The 21632-nt window shown below is 38.4% G+C and overlaps 1 protein-coding gene across 2 annotated transcripts in view; it reads right to left on the bottom strand.

Moving 5' to 3' along the window:
• faf1 (Fas (TNFRSF6) associated factor 1) overlaps positions 1 to 21632 on the bottom strand; it is a 75767-nt gene that overhangs the window by 33187 nt on the left and 20948 nt on the right. For both annotated transcript variants that reach the window (XM_017468366.3, XM_017468368.3), the window contains exons 6-9: positions 20453 to 20544; positions 20114 to 20205; positions 8698 to 8803; positions 3200 to 3286 (exon numbers count right to left, since the gene is read on the bottom strand). In XM_017468366.3, coding sequence (XP_017323855.1) covers positions 3200 to 3286; positions 8698 to 8803; positions 20114 to 20205; positions 20453 to 20544 — 377 coding nt within the window. The remainder of the gene's footprint in view (positions 1 to 3199; positions 3287 to 8697; positions 8804 to 20113; positions 20206 to 20452; positions 20545 to 21632) is intronic.

Genomic DNA, 21632 nt, shown 5'->3' with positions numbered 1-21632 from the left:
ATCTGGCAGTAAGGATGAGATAATTGCTGTGGACAGCTGCACTTGTCTGATCTTGAGCCCTACCAACACCTCACCCGTGTTCTTTCAAAGGAAGGCCACAACAGACTGTGGACAGCGAAAAGAGAGAGAGAGAGAGAGAGAGAGAGAGAGAGAGAGAGAGAGAGACATGAAATGGAAGAAAAGAAAGAAAGAAAGAAAAAAGGATGATGTCCCACCCAAAACCCCTGTTGGGGCCTTTCGGTTTGACAGTTGTGGAAGTGGTTGTCTTTGATTTAGCTGTGGACTAATCAATCTACATTCAGCCGTTCGTCACAACTGGGAGCTTTATCACACCTGACCTCTCAATCAGTCAGCCCAACAGAAGCCAATAACCACTGCCTATTAGGCAACCAGAACTGTAATATGGGCTGAGAGGCAAAGCCACTGTGGGAGATCAGAAAACTTCAGCATGAAGCTTGGCCTCAGACACTACCACAACATGCAAAAGGACATGTAAAGCCTGTTCAAAGTCACATGGCGCAGGCAAAAAAGAAGCGGCTGGTATGGTGGTGAGAACGTGTATGAGGAAGTGTCTATCACCCTGCAGACAGCAATCTCGACTCAGGGCTCTGGGCAGCTTAGTGCTGAGCCCTGTCGCTAAGGCAACCAACAGGCCCAATAAGCCTCCTACTCGAGTCCACAAGGTGAAGATCCCATAAGAGGAGAGTGGCACATAACCCCTCTGAGAGCAGCCGCAGTAATACATTAGCAAACACCATGAAACACTGGATAAATGTCAGCAATTATGGTGGAAAGTACTCTAATAAGGATGTACCAGAGTATGTCAATCATTCTCTCAGGTGTTTCATAAGACTGTCGGTCAAAGGCGGGCTGCAGTGGGAGCTCAGACAGAGACATAACCCTGGATCACATGACACTTCGACTTGAAAATGAAAGCTAATAGTCTGATAAAAAGTGTTCATCATTGGTAGTCCTCCAGAAAAGTTTTATTTATTTATTTTTTTTTTAACAGCTTAACCCACAAATCTGTTTTTTGTTGTTGTTTGAAAACACACCTTATTTGGGAATATTTTGTCTTAAGAACAACAATAATCAATATGACTCAACGTTCAATAATGCTGGATCGAAAAGTAAACACATGATGTACTATGTATTTCTCGGCTCAGACAGAGCTGCAGCAACAAATTATCTTTCTACATGAACATACTGGACAGTTGAACCGATGCCACAGGTAACAGGGCACTGCCAACAAAAATGTCTGCAATATCATTCTCCTACTACATATGTGAAATAAGCATCTGCTGATACATTTCAAACAATCCATGAATACATGTTTAATGCCAATAAGCTAATGGACTGGGTTCCTTGAAGAAGAAATGGTCCATATCATATATGACCATGTGCGATCGATTTCTTCTTTTTCTTTTTTTTAAGTCATCATACAACCTATTTTTGTGAATCCAGCTTTTCATTATTTCTATTTTTCTAAGTATCAACTGCAGCTCAAAATTAATCATGCAAGTGAATAAACAGACCAAATGAGTTCAATCAAGTTTTCTTCTAGCAAATAAATATTTGTTGAGAAGATAAACAGATACTAAATGGTTGGAGTGTGAGTTCTCTTACTCCCAGCAAAACTTATTAGAAAACATTGACTGAATTATAACTATGTTTAGCTAGATACAAAAATAATTACAAAATAAAATAACTAGAAAATAACTGTTTAACTAGATATAATATTAATAATAAAATAAAGAAATCATTTGATGACTAAATTTAAGGAGGGAAAACTAATTTTTCAATACATTTTTCCCCTCCAATTTATCTACCATATCAGTGAAAATAAAGTAAAGAATAAAGCTAGAAAACAATTAAATGCAATTCTAAGCCATGGCTGTGCTGTGTATTGGTACAAATCCTGGGAGATGAGACTGGGTTAATGAGATATGCACTGAAACAGCCTGTACGCCACACAGGAGCTTTTCACTTTAATACACGGCCGGTTATCTCATATATGAGCCTTGGCCATTATTAAGGGACAATGTTTTTAATATCTTCTCCTAGTCAGTGTGGTGCAAGGTGAACCAGAGATGTGGCCAAGCACAAGCCTGCCACACATAACCACTTACCAAACAGAGCCGGCATTAACGGTTTAATGTGGCCTAAAGAGTATTCATGAGTGGCAGGCCTCTTCACTCAAGCCAAGCTTGTGGCTTCAGGCCTTGACTGAGCGCACTTCAGCCCCTGAAGTGGCCAGGTTGAAGTGGGCAGCTTCTGTGGTAAAAGGGTGTATACTAAATGACCTCATTTTCTGCTGTGCCTTTTGCTACTAGATGACCACTTCACACACTTTAACAATACATACCAAAAAAAAATTATACAGGTAACAACGAATGTTAGCCAAAAGAAAGGACATGTAAAAATAACAAACCATCCATTCATTCTAATTATTTGAATGCAAACAAAACTAAATTCAGAATGAAACCTTGATAGCTTCACTTAGCAGGGTGCGTTTGGTTTCGCTATACTGTTTTTTGAAAGTTCATACAAAATATGTAGATGTCGAGTTTAGGGTTGTTGGAAGAAGCAAACCTCAAACAAACTATTCGGGGGGGGGGGGGGGGGGGGGGGGTAGACACAGTGCATTTCACTTTAAGCTAAAGTCTAAAAAGTTAATGAAATATGTTTTGCTATATGAGTAGAAATTCAGCAAGTATTTATATTACTGTTGCACATTATGGATGTTCTCTAAACTTAACTGGTTAAGTGCATAATGCCAGTTGGCACAATTAATGAGGAAAATGTTCCCATGGTGTTATATGACTGATTGTCCTGGTTTCTCCGAATGTAGTGTTAAGGCGTCTTCTGATCAGTGGGATTGTGTGAAATTGAAAGGCAGGGAGCAGTGCCCGGGGTGGGAAAGGTCAGTGACACTCCACTACATGAGCTTAAATGTCCACAAGCAGAGGACAACAAGAGGGGAGAAGATCTGTGACATCTTAATTAGTCTCCTATTGGAAGATGCCCAGAGCAAAACAGATAGTTAAAAATACCAGACAAAGTAAATTTAATTTATTTTAGTTTTTTTTTTCATTAGTACGTAAATTAAAACGGATTCAAACAATGCTAATTATGCTCACATAGTTGACATGTATTACTCATAGGATTAGAAGAAAGTAAAGAAGAAAAAAAGTCTTACCGAGTCATCTAAGGCTGAAGCAGGCCAGCCATCCCACTGCTGATGTCGTACTGGGATGTTTGTCAAATCAGAGACGTTCCTCTTAACCTGAGAACATTGAGCACAACCAAATCATGTGAAATTGGGTTAACCAACATATTTATCCTGGATTGTGTACATTTCTAGGCAAAGTACATAAGCAGCAAAAAAGTAGGTCGCACCTCACAGGAAAGCATGTTTTTTGCTTTGTTTTGTTTTTTTTAAGTGAGGGATGAAATGGGAGACCAGCATTCCATGGATACCTTGCTAAATACCAGACGCCAACAGCCCAATCTAAAATGGACAGTATTGCTCTTTGGTGTGTATCTGCACTTAATAACATTGCGTGCTTTTAAAGAGTTCGCGTCTGCTCTTGCCCGAAATGCCACTGTTGGTTTAAAACCCAATGCCAGTCTGATGAGCAGCAGGCAAAGGTGATCAAAGCGTGTGTCGCTTGGATCTGGACTAGTGAAGATTTGACTGCATTCCCCCAGAGAAAAGAGTGTAGAAGCAGAGTAAACTGGCCATTGTGCTGGAAATCCCATGTTGCAAAAGACCAAATCCCAATGCAGGCACACAGAGTGGACACTGAACCTTAGCCAGGACACATACTTGTGTCAATGGAGGCAGAAAACTATGATCACATCATGGTTGAAAAAACAAAGTATACGAATCAGAATCTGGTGTGTGGCTGCCTGGAAAAAGTTTTAGGGGTGCATTAAAGCAATATCTCAGTGCAAACAGAGATCTAAAAATGTATATATAGGCTTCACTGTAAAGTGAAGGTGGACTGCCTTTTTATGCTAATTCATAATGCAAACTGTGTATACCCAAAGGCATGAGTGCTTTGGTCAGGTACATACACAAGTAATTCTAAAATTGAGTGCAGCATCTCAAGTTAATGCCTGACCCACTACAGACACTTAAACAACCAGAAGACCACACACTGGGCTGTGAGCAATGCTTTATGAAGTGAGCAGAGGTCAGCCAGGTTGGCCAGTGTTATTACAGAGTGTAATATCTGTGTTTGACCAGAGGGCTACAGGGATTTGGCTGCCCAGGCCTGACCGGCAGGCAGCAGTGAACACCCGCGCTCGGCTGTAATGAAGCGTTTGGGGTCAGAGGGCATCTCAGCCCAGGAGAAAGAAGAAACTAATGCCAAAGCTGAGGTCTTGGCTGAGAAGAGTTTAGCCGTTCAAGAACACAAATCCTCTATGGGGCTCTGCCATTTTACTGCTCACTTCCCTAGACCTCTCGTTATGAGCACTAGCCCACTGTCAATATTGCCTCTACTTCCTCTAGCGCAGGCTGTCCCGATCATGATAAAGACCCAAATAAAAGCTGGTTATTAATGTTTGATTTAGGGTTTTAACATGGATGCAGGTGTATCAGATTACAGAAACACACTGAAAAAGCTAAATATCAAAATATGTTCAGGTGTGGAAGAGATTTGATGCATATTGGCTGACTGAGAGGAATTTTCCAAAGGCTGTATGAATTAAAATTAAACTGAAAGTGAAGGCCATTTGCCCATTACTGCTGGTATATTCACAAGCAGCAATATCATTAGCTATTTCACCTCTTTTAATAGACAGGAGAATTTGATATTTAAAAAAAAAAAAAAAACCCACACATTACAAAGCTAAATGGGAAAATCTCTTTCCACTTCTCCATCTATATATACAAGGAAAGATAAACAAACAAACCTACGATATTTATTTACCACTGTTTCTTAAAATTAAAGAGGTATCTGAATGAGATATTCTGAGCAGCTGACATTTGTATCATGTCCTAAAGCATTTTTCCGCAGGTCACAATGAGGTTTGATTAAAGCGTAGAAGAAAAGAGCCAGACCTATTCAAATCTAGCTGCACTGACATTTCATTTTAAATGTCAAAATAGACTCTTCAGTAGTGGGGGGGAAAGGGAGGGGGTATCAGGTAACCACCACGTATTGGGGGAAAAAATTAAAAATGAAAAAGGCTGACATTATCTCATAAATACTGTGTGATCTCCTAGATAAAGACATTTCAGCTAGCATCAAGAAATTCCCTCTTCACACTGAATGCAACACCAGGGCTTTGTGTTGTACATGTTCTCATCCATAATAGCACCATTTTTAAAAATCCAGAAAATATTCTGCACCGTAGCAGATAATTAAATATACACTGGGTATTCAATCAAGAAATTTTGAAACTCTCTTTTCAGATGTGTATAAATGTTCAATGATAAGAGTTGTGCACGAAAATACATACATTTAAATGCCATAGCCTGTTGTCTTTTACTGCCCCCTAACTGACAGAACCAAAACTACATTTTTTCACATCTTATTGGGCATTATATGTTTCTTCGCATTTCTTTATTTCAGTGAAGCAGTGTGTGTGTTTGTGCGTGTTTGTGTCTGCGCACCATAAAAAAAATGCATACTCAAATGTCATACATCCATATATAGGGATATAGAATCTAAAACCTGAAAAGCATGTTATGATTGTTTTCTACTAGGAACATATAGAATTATAGTAAGTCTAATAATACAAACAGGAAATCTAAAACAAACAAAAAAACTCAACAAAAAATTAAAAAAATAAAAACACAAACTCAGAAATATCTAAACTAGTGTACATTTTCCACTCACAGGCAAGTAAGTGGATCCATTAAAACACACACACACACACACACACACACACACACACACACACACACACTAATGATCCAATCTCTCTAAATGCCAAGTACTGGTAATCCCTGGCTGGAGAGGAATCAAAGAGAAGAAAAGGTTGCCGTTAAACAGTCACAAGCTCTTCACCACCAGATGCCTTTTATTCACACTCTTTTACTCTCCATCTTTCTTTTCTTCCTCTCGGCTTGTCTCTCCAGCTGCGGGAGGGGAAAAAAACAGCAGTGACGGAGAAATCCCTGGGACAGCTCGTCTGGTCACGGACTGTGAAGCCCGATCGGCCGGCCCTATTCTCGCCACCACTTTTCTGGCAAACATTTGCTCTGAGGCTTAGCTCGGGCCGACACTTAGGGTTTGGGAATGCCAATCAGAGGGAGAGAGAGAGAGGGGCCCGGGGACAAATGGAGGCAGGGAAAGGATGCGTTCCCTGGGAGCCACAAGGCAAAGCAAGAGCCTTTGGCAAAGACAAACAACAGGACACTCTGAGACTCTCTCTCCTGCTATTGATATGCACAAGTAGAAAAGCATCGGCTGGTCTTCAGCAAAAAAACAAAAGACGAACAGAGAGAGAAAAGATGGCTCACGGGAGCCTCCATATGTAGCTGTGTGGTGGTGAATAGACATGAGGGCAAAGCTAGGGATTCAGAGAGCTCTGTGTTGCTGTTTTGTTGCTTTTTCACACAGGTCTTTATGGACAGTGACTGTAAAAAAAAAAAAAAAAAAAAAAAAAAAAAAAAAAAAAAAAAAAAATCTCCTTCTCAAGAGTAACTTTTTAACATCAACAAAATCTTTAAGTGGAGCATCATGAAACCCTGCTGAGCTTTTCTCTTTTTTGAAACATTTATTTTCCCAGATTTTGTGTGTTATTCTATTTTTTATTAAAATACAAAAAAAAAATAATAATAATCTCGTTTTCACTTTTCTCGTTAACATTGAGACTGGAACATAATGATCCCAAAAGACTAAATCCAGGCAACTACTATCAAAACATCACAAGGCAGTATACACTTTCCTAAGGTGAACACACGATACATGGTTGTAGTCACATGCCGAAAGCCATTACTATCACAAGTAAGTTCTGTACACATGTGTTCTCTCCCACCCCGACACCCTCCAATCCTTATCCTTCTTTCAAGGGGTTTCAAGCTGGAAAGCCTGAAGACTACTGCACAAGGCTGGAGCAGCCCATTTGATTCTGCTTTGTCCAGCAAGGCCAGGTCCTCCTTTCGGGGCAGGCTGCCCTCCACAGTTGTTGTAATCCAGGCAGCAACACTTAAGGTTCACAGTGGGTGCTCATCAAAACCATCTGCTGGGGGAAGGGGAGTGCTCGCCGCTCACACTTTAATCTCTTCAATTAGCACCATTACAAACCTGTCAAATTGTCTGATTACTGTAATGGTGACCAGCACCATCAAGGCGAGCAAGAGATGCTACGGGTACACAGAGTTTGTTTTAAATCTTATAATGGGACAAACCAACACAGCAAGTGAGAGCGAGAGAACTTGAATATGTGTTTACCCATAATGTTATCAGTAGTGTTTTGCTTGATTGTTTCATACTTCATACAAATAAGAAGTCATTTAATTTATGAATTAAACTATTACAGTATTAAACAAGACATCTTAGATGGATTTAGACAATGCTGCCTACATCTGTTTTCATTTCAGTTAACTTCTTTAAGAATTCTCTACATGTAAAAAAGTAAATCTGAAATTTCTTAATCCCCAAATGGATTTTGTGACAAAAACGTCCACCATATTATCAATGTCTTCTTGCCAATTCAACATAAAAACAAACCCAAAACCTGTCTCAAATGAAGTTTAAGAAAACAAATGAACAGCACACATTGTGTGTTTCTTTCTGGTGGCAGTGTGTAGGCCCAACGTGACTCCCCCTGCACAGGAGGGGGCTAAAGCGGGCCGGTCAATCTGTGGGGAGCTTGTTACACTTGACGTAGAGCGTGCTACCTGCTGTGAATAATTAATGGAGGCACTAGCTAAGCGCGGCATGCAGGTTACTGGGGCAGGCTGAGGAGAATTTGAGGGAGCCGAGGGTGGGGTTGTGTACTTGGAATAGAGGCAGTCAGGTTTTGTGCTCCTCACACACCGACTTTAAATACTTCACCGCAGTCTGTTAAATGAAGACTATGAAAGACTGTTGTCCATTCAGATCCAATGTGAGAGGGAAGGGAGTTGATTAGCCATTGGGAATGGGGGTTTTATGGTGCGAATCCACCTCCTCCTCTAAGTAGCAGCTCTGGCAATAGCAGCCACAGTGATGAGTGAAAGGCAAACACAGAACTGGAGTGCTCCAATGTATTGATGAATATTTCATCTGCTTCCAAATCCACTGTTTAATTTCACATCGAGAAATTAAGCATCTCTCTTGCAGCCCTACTCCACAAACACATTCACACCAAATGTCTCCCCTATAGGCCAATTTGTCCTGTGATCAAACAGCTTTGGGCCATTTAGACAGATCGGGGCTGTGTGGACAGACTAGAGAGGAAAAGCTGACCAGGAGAGAATCTGCTCAGTCTTACCCACATGGCAGGCAGACATACTGTTCAGAACTGCCAAGCCAAACTAGACTCATGTAGGGTTTTATTAGATGGGGAGAGTTCCCACTTGACGTTTGGAACAAATTTGTTATTATTATTAAAAACAAATGATTTAAGATTCGTCTGTGTGCAACTGTATTATACATTAAGTGACAGCAAGCTAGAGAGGCATATATACACACAAAAGAAAGATCCAGTGTGAAACAGATGTAGAGATCAGAGGGGTGTGTGTTGTTCTCTCACCTCCTGGATGGTTCTGCTGCCAGGGAAATTGAGGCTGTACTCTCTCTGCGCTTCCCGGTGGCTGATGATCAGCAGGTAGTTTTGATTTAATGACTCCTGCTGGACGCTGCACAGCAGAGGGGAACAACAAGAGAGAGAGAAAAAAAAAGTGAAAGTGAGTTAGAGTCAAGCAGAGGGACGAGTCAGGGCTCGCATACTACTTTTCCCTGCCGTGAGGAGAGCTTCCCTCCATTTCCCAAGAGCCTGTGTGCTCAGACACGCCCCAGGTACCCTGCAGCTCTTGCAACCTCGCCACCATAACCATGGATACCTGCTGCCTGTCAGCCCCAGCTCAGCAGGGGGTTAAAGAGCTAGGGGGCAATGCTATGCCCCCAACACACCTTCATCATCAGGGCCATCTGGAGCACTGCATCATTGTATTGATCCAAGTTAAGAGGCCTAAACACCTCACAAAGTGCCAGAGGGCCAGAAAGTGAGTCATAGATTCATAAGGGACAGTTAGTAAGCTCCAACAGAGGTGGCAGGAGAGCACTTGGCTAATCACAAATGGTGGAGGTCAAGCAGCATTTGGAGCAAACGCCCTGCTTGTGTGCATGAATATGAATCAACATCTTAGAGACGTGGTGGCCAGCTAATCATGGTTCAAACGCAAGCGGCAAACAAGAGGAAAGTCAGGAATTAATGTGTGGCACGCACATTAATTATGCAACCACTGCCTTAATCTGAGGAGCTTTGGACACGCTTATGTTAACAGAGGCTCACATTTACTGTAATGACAGCATATTTACATTGACTAAAACTGTGGAATCAATATGTAAATGTAATGTTTGTTGTAGCTAGCAGGGAAGATTGGAAATTGGCACATTCAGAGGAGCAAATGCATATGTGATGATGCACAGGCTGTGGAGTAAGAGCCAAGCCAGAGCTTTTTCAGACAAAGCCGGAAAACATAATAATACCTGGCTGGAGGATCGGTATTTGGTATCCAATTATGAAGTGTAAAGGGTTTAATGGCTGATAAACCCTAAAATCATAACTGCACAAAATAAAAGAAAGAAAATCATCTGAACTTGGAACTTCAGCAAAAAAAAGTAATTTAATTATAGTACTATTATTTCATTATTGTGAATATAATCATAAGCACCACAATTGTAACACACAAATTAATTAATTATTTAAATTTAAAAATCTAAAAACTAATTTAGTAATCCAACAGATGTCTACACTTAAGACATTCCTCTAGTCAAGTTTAGATTTTGTATATATTTAATCTAAAGTTGAAGTGTATAAAACATTCAAAACCTACATTTAGTACTGCTTTTCCATGTTAACTATTTTAGGGAGAAAGTAAACTATCCCAGCTCCAACTGAGCAGTAGAATTTACCCACATATTTTTTCGTCTGTCATCCATTTCTAATTTTAAAATAATTCAGTTTCATATCTGTGTCCTTATAACATGTTCAGCTTTTAGGTCTTGTGGAATCCCACTTGACCAGATGATGCGTTTCCATTTTTCAGAAGCCTGACCAATATAGCAACAATAGAGGCCTTGCCTAAACAGTTATGGCCAATATCCTAATTACATTCCAACATTATGCAAATTACAAAATGGAAATGTTCTAATTCAATATGCATCTGTGTTCGAAATTAAAATCGTCTAGTGGACCGTAATTACTGTAAAATTCGAAAGAATGAAAAAAAAGGTCTAGTGCCTGTTATTCCTCTAGCGAGCAAAATAAAGCACTACACTCAGGGTCATAAACTCAGCTACTATCCAGAAGCGTTAATGATATATAATTTGTCATCAGCAATCTTGATGCTGTAACCATGTCTTTCAGGAGGAAAAAACCTAACAATTGAAGTGTTTCACAGTGAGGGTGAATTTGTATTTATAACTTTTAAGTTTCTAATTTAATATTTCAACATTATGCGATATTGTGTGTAGATTTAGGACATATAATGCAAATATATTACATATTATATTAAATATGAAACCAATTATGTCCATTTCAGTTTCAGGCTGTAACAAAACGTGGAAAAACAAGTATGTAAAGCCAAGAACAAGAATCTGAGGCTACATTGGGCACAGGCTCTGGACAGTTGAAAACTGGAAAAAGACCAGAGAATGTTTTTCTAATGTTCACCTGTCCAGTTTCGGTGAACTTGTGCCCAATGTAGCTTCAGATTCCTGCTCTTCACGATCTTCCTCTTCTATGTTGAAGCCGTTCTGCATCAAGGTTTGATGTGTTGTACATTCTGAGATGCTTTTCTGCTCACCGCAGCTGTAAAGAGTGGTTATTTGAGTTACCATAGCCTTCCTGTCAGCTCGAACCAGTCTGGCCATTCAACTCCGAGCTCTCTCATTTTTTTTGTGGTGGTGGTGCTAATGAATTGCAGTATCGCAGTCTGTTTTTTAGGTAACATAGGAGTCATGAATTTAAATTACAGGTGTCCTAATATAATAAAACAACAGATACCTGATAGTCTGTCAGAACTATTTTCCATGGCCATGGTATAATTAGTTATAGACAACAATATGTTCAGTTCTCTTCTCCCAAAAGCTCAAGAAGCAGGTTAATCTGTTCAAGCTTAACAAAGTTCAGCCCTCAGAGCTCCCATCAGCACCTGGTCCTGAAAACCCCCACCACCACACGACGTACTCTTAGCTCCTCACAGACCATGCTGGAAATAAAAATGTCACTGGCTGTTATAGACAGAAAACAAGCCTCTGTGTAAATGAGGAGCAGTCTTAACAGATTTTATTTACAGATTAAAAGTGGAGCCACCATCAGTGCATAGAGTACCACACAGGAATTGACTTCATAAAGCTTATGTCTCTCATTTCGCTTCTTCACAAAACACAGTCGGACTCTGGTAACAGTTACGTAAAGATACAAACATATACTGCATCTTATTTCATCTCAAGCTACCTCCTAAATGTATTATATTGCTTCCGTTGTTGTAATAAAACAAGTCCAAATACTATCTGTTATTAAAGTTTATTTTTTTTGCCAGACCACCAGATTGCTCAGCCCTCCCATTCTCAGCAGAGATCAGAGTTTAAAAATTGAGAAATACCAAATGTTCAATGGCCCATTTGTATTGGAAAAATCTGGAGTTCAAATTAAAATAACCTTAGACACACACATCATCTGGAGGCAACAGAAATAGATGATTTGCTTTAAATTATTCAGCAGGCTCGATTATTCATGCTGGAGATTAACGCTTTGGATAATGCTCCATTTTTTGATATGGGAAAGGGAGGTGCATGTTAGCATGGGCGGGTGTGTTCATTATGCTTGGCTCTTCACTGGATTTCTGTAACTACCTTGGACAGAGTCTCTCCTGAAAGTCTCACAGCCGGTGCTTTATTTGCATTCAAACAGAGGAGAGAAATGAGCAGTCTCAGAGATGCGCGGATATGTTTGATTAATCTGTTTGGTGACGGCGGACCGAGATGTGCTTTGCGGTAATTGCCTACAGTGGCTTTTATTTGTTAAGTAATGTCCCATTTTCACAGCCTGCACCCAATTATAACAGCGAGATGCTGCTCGTGATGATGAACTCTAAACAAGCTGAAAGAGTAACGGCTAATTTGCATGCCGTTACTGTGGATGCGACTGTGGATGCTTAATGCTGCGCGTGCCGGAATTTCATATTAGCAAACATATTCGAACTCATCGACACTTTTTAAGGACGTGACTTTTCGAGGGTCTACAAGGTATTATCCGAAACACTGCCAGGTAGTGAAGAAAGGCAGTCGACAAGCAGGTTTTGGGTTTAAGCTCCAGCTGCGCCATCTGCTGCCCATGGCCAGACACCCAGGAAGAGGAGGAAGGACTGATCTGTTTTCACATAAATCTTTATAACAGACAGTGCTACTCATAATGTTGCAGTATTGACTATTCACAGTATTGTTTGAGTGTTTTATGGCACTAGACACCAGTGTAGTAGATCAAATGTTTTCTACGGGCAGTAGATAAGAAGGAAGAAAGAGTAATATATAAAAATAAATAAATAAATAACATGCTATTTACATTCAGATTGTGCTGACAAAACAGATTTCACTTAATTACCTTAGTCTTTGGTAGTCACCCTTTCCCAATTATAAGTAGCAACAACATGATAAAAAGGAGAAGTTCTTTTGATATGAAATTGATCGTTAAATTTGTGAAAGATGGCCCAAACCACAACCTAGATCTAATTTTTATGGCATTTACACACACAAAAATGTGATAGGCAAGAAGGTTATTGAATCATTTTTAATGAATATATACACATTTTTAATCTACCAAAAGTACATAAATATTACTTTTGCAAACACTAGATCTAAGACTTGCGCCATATTTGGCTCAAATTTATATTATGCAGGAATTTTTGTGCTCCCTATGGAGGGTATAACAGGATGGTGTACACCATTTATAGTCCACTACACCACTAACAGAAGGCCATTTGGGTTTAAAACATAGAAAAGCACAAACTGTAAATTTGAGTAAAACTACTCCCTGTTTAATCTATTCATTTATTCAAAACGTTTCTTAAGTAAATTAAGATTTTTCAACAAATTTACACAAAATGTCGGACTGCGGTGGTCAGCTTGTATAAAACCGATTGCTACCAAACTGTTCTATATCAAGTCCTCCTCAACTCATCCTCATTGATCCTCCTTGTCATGTTTATTGCAACGGTCTCTACAGCACTGATCAGTTTGGAGACTTAGAGCCAACAATAGTGTGTTGGGTTGCTGCATTGCCATTATTAAGCAGATATAATCACAATAAATATATGATTAAAGCTGCAGCCGCAGGAGTGCTACAGCTCAGCACATCACAACACCCATGACTCATCACAGACACTCACTCGGTCATAACCGGTTAGTGCCCACAGCTGCAGGTGCTGGTCCGGTGCAGAAGCAGGGGCAGAGCTCTTTCACAGCTCCAGAACATCATCTCGCGGTCTCTCTATCTGGGTGTGACAGTTATTTATAATGGCAGCTAACAGTTTGCTTGCTCACTCGGCTGGAGGTCCTCTCCTCACTGCACCCCAAGGCAACACGCTTACTGGTAACAACAGGGCCACTTACACATCCAACACCTATGCGCACGCACACACACATTCTCTCCATATATCTGAGATCCCACCTTGACTCCACAAAAATAGTGTGTAGGAGATAATGAAGACCTGTATCTTGCACAATGTCCAAAATGTTGGAACAGGAAGCATTAAAACCTTAAACTAATAACATTTAACAGTACTAACACTGAACATATTTTATTTTAAAAGGGCATAGTTATGGAAAATGATTATATTTTTTTACCCTTAAAATATATTGATGGCACTCGCTCTACGACAGAATAATAATTTAGGAATTACAATTTGTGACATTTTTTTTTGTTCCTGGTAGTAAGTGTTATTTCCAAATGACTATTGCTCCCCCCAGTTCCCCTATACGAAAATGACTATTACTCCCCCCAGTTCCCCTATACGAAAATGACTATTACTCCCCCCAGTTCCCCTATACGAAAATGACTATTACTCCCCCCAGTTCCCCAATACGAAAATGCTACCCCCCCCCGCCATACGAAAATGGCTATTACTTCCCCCAATTACCCTATACGAAAATGGCCATTATTCCCCTCAAACACTGCTTTTGTGACCAGAACATTGCTATTTTTAAATTTACCTATTTTCATTAAGAAAACGGGTGAATATCAGTCCATACAGTTTTTCTGTGATTGTTGCTGCCAAAAACGTTTGATTTTGCTGCGGTTTTTTTTGTTGTTGTTGTTTTTGTTTGTTTGTTTTCGTGGAAAGCTACTTGAAGTGGTGAAATGGCAAGTGCATAAAATTGTCTTTCGCAGTGATGTTTGTTGGTAAATGAGAGCTTTTAGCTGTACTCATATTCGACACATGCGAATCGAAGCAGGCTTTGACTGAATGCGCGTTGTGATGAATTTGTCTCGGCCCAAATCTGCAGAAAATCTGAGGTAACTTTGAGAAATTGCAAGCTTCTCTGAATATTGTGCCGTTTGCTTACTTTTCTGCGATCTCAAAATCGTGAGATCCTGGAGGGACTGGAATATGCATCTTTTCCTGTCAATGTCAGGGGAAAAAAAACAGGTACATTTCAAAACGTATTGTCGGGAACAATATAACGAGAACATGACGGGAGACTTACAATATAATATAATCGTAAATCATAATCGTAACCAGATTTAACAAGCAACTAACAACCAGCCACTAATAAAGACTACACTTATGGTACAGCAGCACAAAATTCTGATCCTGATGGTTCAAGTTACAACAACATCAGAATCTAATCAAATGTTTAACACCTGACAAACGAGGCAGAATATGTGAACATGACTTGCTGACATGTTTTTGAACACGGCATGATTATCAAAACATTATGGTTAGAGCGCATTATTAACTTTTCCTCTCGTGTCTGTTCACACGTCGGAGTACAGTGTCCACACAAGTCGACAGAGACGCCAGTTTACACATAGCCACATGTCGCTACATCGACCACCGTCTCCCGCTGGGACTAACAGCAGCGCTAATCAACACAGATAATTAAACAGACACACGCATACACAAAACACACACCCACAAATCTGATGTCCTTCTCACACCATTGCTCATGCTCCTTTAAGTGGCTGGAGGGTTAATGACACTACTCGCTATTTTCAGCTTGCAAAATATTGTCTTTAATGACCGCAAACAAGTTTCCAACAAATAATAACTGTGATAAATAATATTAAGATTTTCAAATCCGTAAACATAAAGCAATCCTGGGAAAAGTTTCTTTAGGCCATATGAACACCTGTGATTTATCAGAAACCCGAGACCGACCTTAGTATAGAATAACAAGCGCAGATCCGCTTCAGCTGACAGATATGCATGATAGATTGATGGTTTACTTCTAAACAGAATAAATTAATAAGAACTGAATTTGGTACACCAGTCAAATTTGAAATTTTGATAAATATTTATTAAGGGTTGTGTATTTGATTTACAGTAAATATAAAATATTTATTTATTGATTCATTTTCTACGACAGCAGCTCGGACAATAGTGTAGACTGTAAGTCAAATATGACTTAAAACAATATCAGGTTTCTGATACTGAATATCAGAAGTCCTAAAAGTAGAAAAAGGTCCAGATTTAACAAACAACTAACCACTAATAAAGTCTACAATTATGGTACAGCAAGACAAAGTTCTGATCCTGATAGTTCAAGTTACAACAGTAACTCACAGAGACCGTTCATGTAATCTAAGACTAATAACAAACTGATTTTTAAAAAGTGCTGCTATTTAATAAAGAAAAACATATAAACACTGATTACGTGGAGCTTTCTGTTAAAAATAATAATAATAATAATAATAATAATAATAATTTATTTAACATTTATAGATGAGGATCCAGTGTTAGCGCATCACTCAAAGGTAAAGCTGTTCATTAAGTTTCCACCATGGGAAAGTCTTCAGGAGAGAGGATGGCGTGTTGTGTCTCGCTAACAAGCTACCTTTTAAGTCTCCAAGTCATAACAGGAACTTGTTTTGCAGTGCCTCCACATTTTTTAAATGTGACTATATGCAAATAGATGTTCCACAACTTAAACGTAACTAACTGGTAAAAAAGTATGATGCGTCTTCCGTAATAAATATGTAAAAAGTTGCATTCATTGGCAAATATTAGTTTTGACATGATGAGATAGAAATAAAATAAACCACTTTGCATCACACCATCCTGGTGTTGTTTATTTTCTTATTACAGCATGCCCTCTCATGTTTTATTCCTATTATCCCACAATTTGCCTATGATTCCATTGTTTTCTTTATTTTTATACATTTCATTTATATAACCTACATTTTTTATAAAAATACATTGCTGCCATCTGTAATAAAACATTTTGTAGATTTTTGGTTTACACGTATATAACAACAAGTACTTTTATTATATTTAATTATTATAAATATACACTATACAGCTTAAAGCACATGAACAAAAATCAAACCTATTGTGATTTTCAACAGTCCTACATGAGGAAGATACTTTTGTCAGATTCTTTTTATTTTATTAGGTATGAAAGCCACATTTAAATTAGTTTTTTTTTTTAATCACATTTAGCAAAAGTAATAATCTCCACAAGGAGACGCTATTAACACACGAATACTTTTGCATGTGTGCATTACTGTAATGAAGAAACCTGATATGAACCAGCAGGATATTATGAATGTATGCTTGTTTACATTCTAATATACAATTAAACCATGCCAATATTAAAACCATATTGAAACCAAACTCCATATGTCAGTTAGGTCATAGAGATATTACAGTGTATAAACAGTGGGCACCAATAATCTGAGACCACACTTAAATTTGCTTAAATTTAAATAGTAACCTCGAAATTGTGCAACATCTTGTATACTGAATAGACTAGATTTTGCACAATTTCAAGGTCACTATTTAAATTTAAGCAATTTTGTGATACTGAACATGTTAACTCCTTTGTGGAAAAGGTCAGACTTTCCACGAGTCTTACCTCCTCCATTCAAGCAGTGTTCAGACGACATGCCGATGGATTTCATTTAACATAGATCATCAGGTTTTATACAAACTTGGGGAGTCCATGCCAGCTCGAGTGCTCACTGTCATTAACGCAAAGAGTGGATGTACTAATAAGAAATTCATGTAAATATTTCTGAGTCGATTTTTCAATCAAGTTATTGCTGATAATCTCGTTTGTAATGAAAACATTTGTTATATTGAAAAAGAATGCCAAACAGAAGCATTTTCTCACACACACACACACTGTAACACGTTTTAGCTAAATGTCTTCCAAAATAGTACATTTTTATAGCATATCCCAGTTTATATTATATTCGTCGTATAGCACATCTTAGTTTATATTATTATTCTTTTTTTCCCCCTCAGATATCCGACTTTGACAAAAGAGGAACATACTGAAATCATTCTCATGGCTGGATCAGGAAGCTGTCTCAAGGTTACGATGGACTTGCACAGGAAACAGGACAAACACATCACACAGGAAACTGTTGCCAAACGTATTAACAAGTTCAAAAAGACTGGAAGTGTTACGACCAACGGAGAAGTGGACGTCCACGAACATCCACTGACGAAGGCACAACCGACCTGGTGCTGGCAAACAAAGTCCCCTATATATGAAGACTTTTGGGATGCCCTGTATATGTATATATGATAACCGAGTTGCTTTGCATTAATGACTCTGTGTGTCCTTGTTTCGATAAGGGTCAGAATATTATTTCCAAGAAATATCTACATAGCTGACAGTTGTGACAGAGCAATTTTTCTTTGGCTTTTCTCCCAGTTAAACACAAACGTGACTCAGAATAACCGCTGGTTCTGTTCCACGTCCTATTGCAGAATGGATCACAGAAGTATTAACTGATGCAACACTGACTGTCTCTTGCATGAACGTGGACAGAGATTGTGCACTATGTGTCAGTACAGTGCACACAATGTGACTGATAATCACTACAAAAAAAACGTTTCCAGCACAGTCAATTTTTCTCTTCTCTTACAAAACCAACATGACTTCAGCTCATGTGTGCTACACTTCATTAAATACAATAAAACAGGATTAGAGGATAAGAAGATAAGTTATTGCTTATAAGTGTTCAGATCCTTTAAACTGGGCATGCAGTGCCATCTAGTGTTACATAAGTTGCCATTCAACATCCCTTGCGTACAAAAGCACACTAGTAACTTGACACTTTCTAATGAGCTTCTAATGAACTAATGATTTCATAGGACAAGATAAGCAGCTAACATGACTGAAAGGAGTCAACAGCTTAATCATGAATGACTAGTTCATGGCAAAAATAAGGAACATCATTTTGAACTGCTTTTACAGCAGCGCTTTTTTTTGTTATGACTTTTCTTTAGCATCCACTGAAATACTTTGCTGGGACTGCCAAATGATGAACCCTAAACTAGATCCAAAAAAAAAAAAAAACTAAATCAAATGAAATAATCATTGGATCAAAACATCTGTCTGTTAAACTGGAAAAAGGAGGGCTGTCTCTCCAAAAACCATGGGATGAGCATAATAAAGCTATAAGACACTCGGCAAGCATTGTCTAATCTGTCTATATGAGTTGAGTTGTATTGATGCAGAATGTCCCATTTCGTTCACTGCGCTCTATTGATTTGTCATTCACTTTTAAGAGACTTTTCTGTTCAAACTGAACTCCATCAATCGATTTGTTCCCATTTTCCATTAATAAGGAGTCTGTTGTTATAGCAAAGACCTAAGGAGAATTGATGTCTCCTGTTTGTTTTAAGACATGATGTTTAACAGCTTTAGGTAGTAACACCCTCTCTACAAATCCAGATGATTTATGCAAGAGAGTGGGTCACCAATCCACTGGCAAATGTTTCTGGAAAGACATGACAGCATTTTTTTTTTTTTTTTTAACACTGTGTACATCTACACAAAGTCTGAATGAATCTAGGGTCCAAAAGATAAATCCAAACAAGAAATATCCTGATCTAGAAAAGTGGACTATAGATTTTGGTGTAAAATTTTGTTATGGCAAGTAGAATTAGTAAAAAGGTTAGCATTAGTGCCTAAAGCAACAATATGCCTTTACTTCACCCATTTCTCCAAGTGAGTTTTTATCAAACAAAAACAATAATGTTTATAACGTACTCTGCTGCGACATACAGGAAAATGCACTGAAGGGTACAAAATATACTGCATATTATCCAAGAAAATATACTTTAAAAAAAAAAAATTTCTTACACAAACCTTAGATTCACTGTGATTCAACAATCATAACTTTCCATATAAATAATTGTAGTCAAAACAACAGTTATTCTCAATTATTTTCTTAATGTATTAATACATGTAATTATTAAATGTAATGTAAATACTTTATATAGCCTTAATGTAATTTTTTAAAACTGGGGTTGTAAATGAGCGGATGCAGTACAATAATAGTGTAGAAAGGTCCATTATTTTCTCACATAAATAATCTGTTTAAAGGAGTTATTGTCTGGTACGCCAGGTGTTCATTTCAGCAAAATGTTTTCATATTAATGTTATGTTATTAACTTACTCTCATGTTTAGGCAGATAATTGGGTGATTATGTGCAGTATTATACTACAACAATGTGTATATTACTTTTTTAATTTTTTTAAAATTCATAAATCACACTTATCCTACATCAAGTACGCAACACACTTTTTCTAAAGCTTATGCCACATGCTGTAATGTCAGGAACTTTAAAGACTTGCTCCCCATTTTGCCCCTACAGCAGGAGAGCTGTAGTTTGGAGTCCTAGTGGTATCTCTAAACAATTCCCACTGTTTCACTTGTGGCTGTTACATAACTATGATAAATACCCAGTCACGCATGTACATACCTGCTCTGGCTGCTGCTGGCAGAGGGAGCAATGTCTGGGGTCAATACATACAGGCTGTTGTTCTTGGGCAGGTGTAAACTCCTCAGTACCGTCTAAAAGGGAAAAAAGTAAACCTAAACTCACTAAGAACATACAGGAGAGTAACCCCAGTAAAACGGAAACAGTGTTATAAGAGTGGGGCGGTAAAGATTCTTAGGCATTAACTAGATCAGTACTAAAATAAGGCTTTAGCTCAGCTGAGTCAGTGGTTTTAATCTTCACCTGAAAAACAGGTTTGATATGTTTCTAACGAGTTGTGACCACAACTTATGACATTAATTTTATGTTAAAGAAACTCACGCTGTCAGAGACATCTGCACCCTTCCAGCCTTTTAACTGCATTTTGGACACAGGAATCTGAAGCTCTGTCTCCAAAAACGTTTTGATATCTCCTGGAAAAAAGGAAATACGTGTTAAGTTCAACTCAACCTCACAATGAATTACACAGCGCAACCAGAAGGGGGCGGAATCAACCTTCACATATGAGCTTGATACAACAAAACTGAGTACGGGGAATAGCTGACTCCAGTTCTAGATATCCAAAGCACTATAGATACAACAGTATTATCAATGACAATATAACCATTATAATATGGTTATTTTTCAGGTTATACACAGTTCAACTTTATTTAGAATCAATATGTGGTCTTCAACTGTGCAAAAGATTCACTTTATGATTAAATGCTGGGTCGACTTTTTTGGTTTCAACTTCTGTCATTGACAAGTCTTTCTATTTTCATGTTTTTCTATTTCAACGGTTTACTACGTTACCGCAATGCTTTTCGACTGCCAACTGTATCTGTGGGAATTGAGCTGCATTCGACTCGAGGTCACAACTTATAATTCCCAACCTCCAACAGGAAAAGACAAAGAAAACGTTCCCTCTACTTTAAATACCTACGTATCAAATTGTAGTGGGCATTTAGGTGGCATTTAGTCGGCTCCTTCCCAGTTTTTATGGAGTGATGTCAAATCAACATAGCTGAAGTAAACAAAGTAAGGTAATAGATTTTTTTGTAATAGATTTGATTGTTTTATAAGTAATTGATTGTTAGATTATTTTGTGTTTTTTTTTTGTTGCTTAAACTGACATCTTATTGAACAGTTGTGATATTTTATATATCGTCAATAACTGCACCTTAACGTGTTATAGGGGGAGATTCCATGGTCACCATTGGTGGGTGGGAAGGAACTTAAAAAGATTGCTCAGTGGGTTACAACTTTATTTTATACCAGTGTATCATTCTACATTAACATTGTTTGCAATGTTAAAATAAAAATCTGAAGGAAAAAAAAAGGAAACAAAGTAGAATTTACATGAGTCATGCTGTATATGCAAATATCTGTCAGATCAAGCAGCATATTATTTTGTTACATCTAAAACACTGACTATACAGTTTGCTCAGTGGTGGCTGGTGGTTGTTAAAATAATAGAAAAACTGCACCAAGACAGTTAAAAGAACCTTTTTTTTTCCACTCC

This window comes from Ictalurus punctatus, chromosome 5, assembly GCF_001660625.3.
Source record: "Ictalurus punctatus breed USDA103 chromosome 5, Coco_2.0, whole genome shotgun sequence".
Classification (NCBI taxonomy): Eukaryota; Metazoa; Chordata; class Actinopteri; order Siluriformes; family Ictaluridae; genus Ictalurus; species Ictalurus punctatus.
Note: the sequence above shows the minus strand (reverse complement) of the source record. Positions and strands in the feature narration are given on the sequence as shown.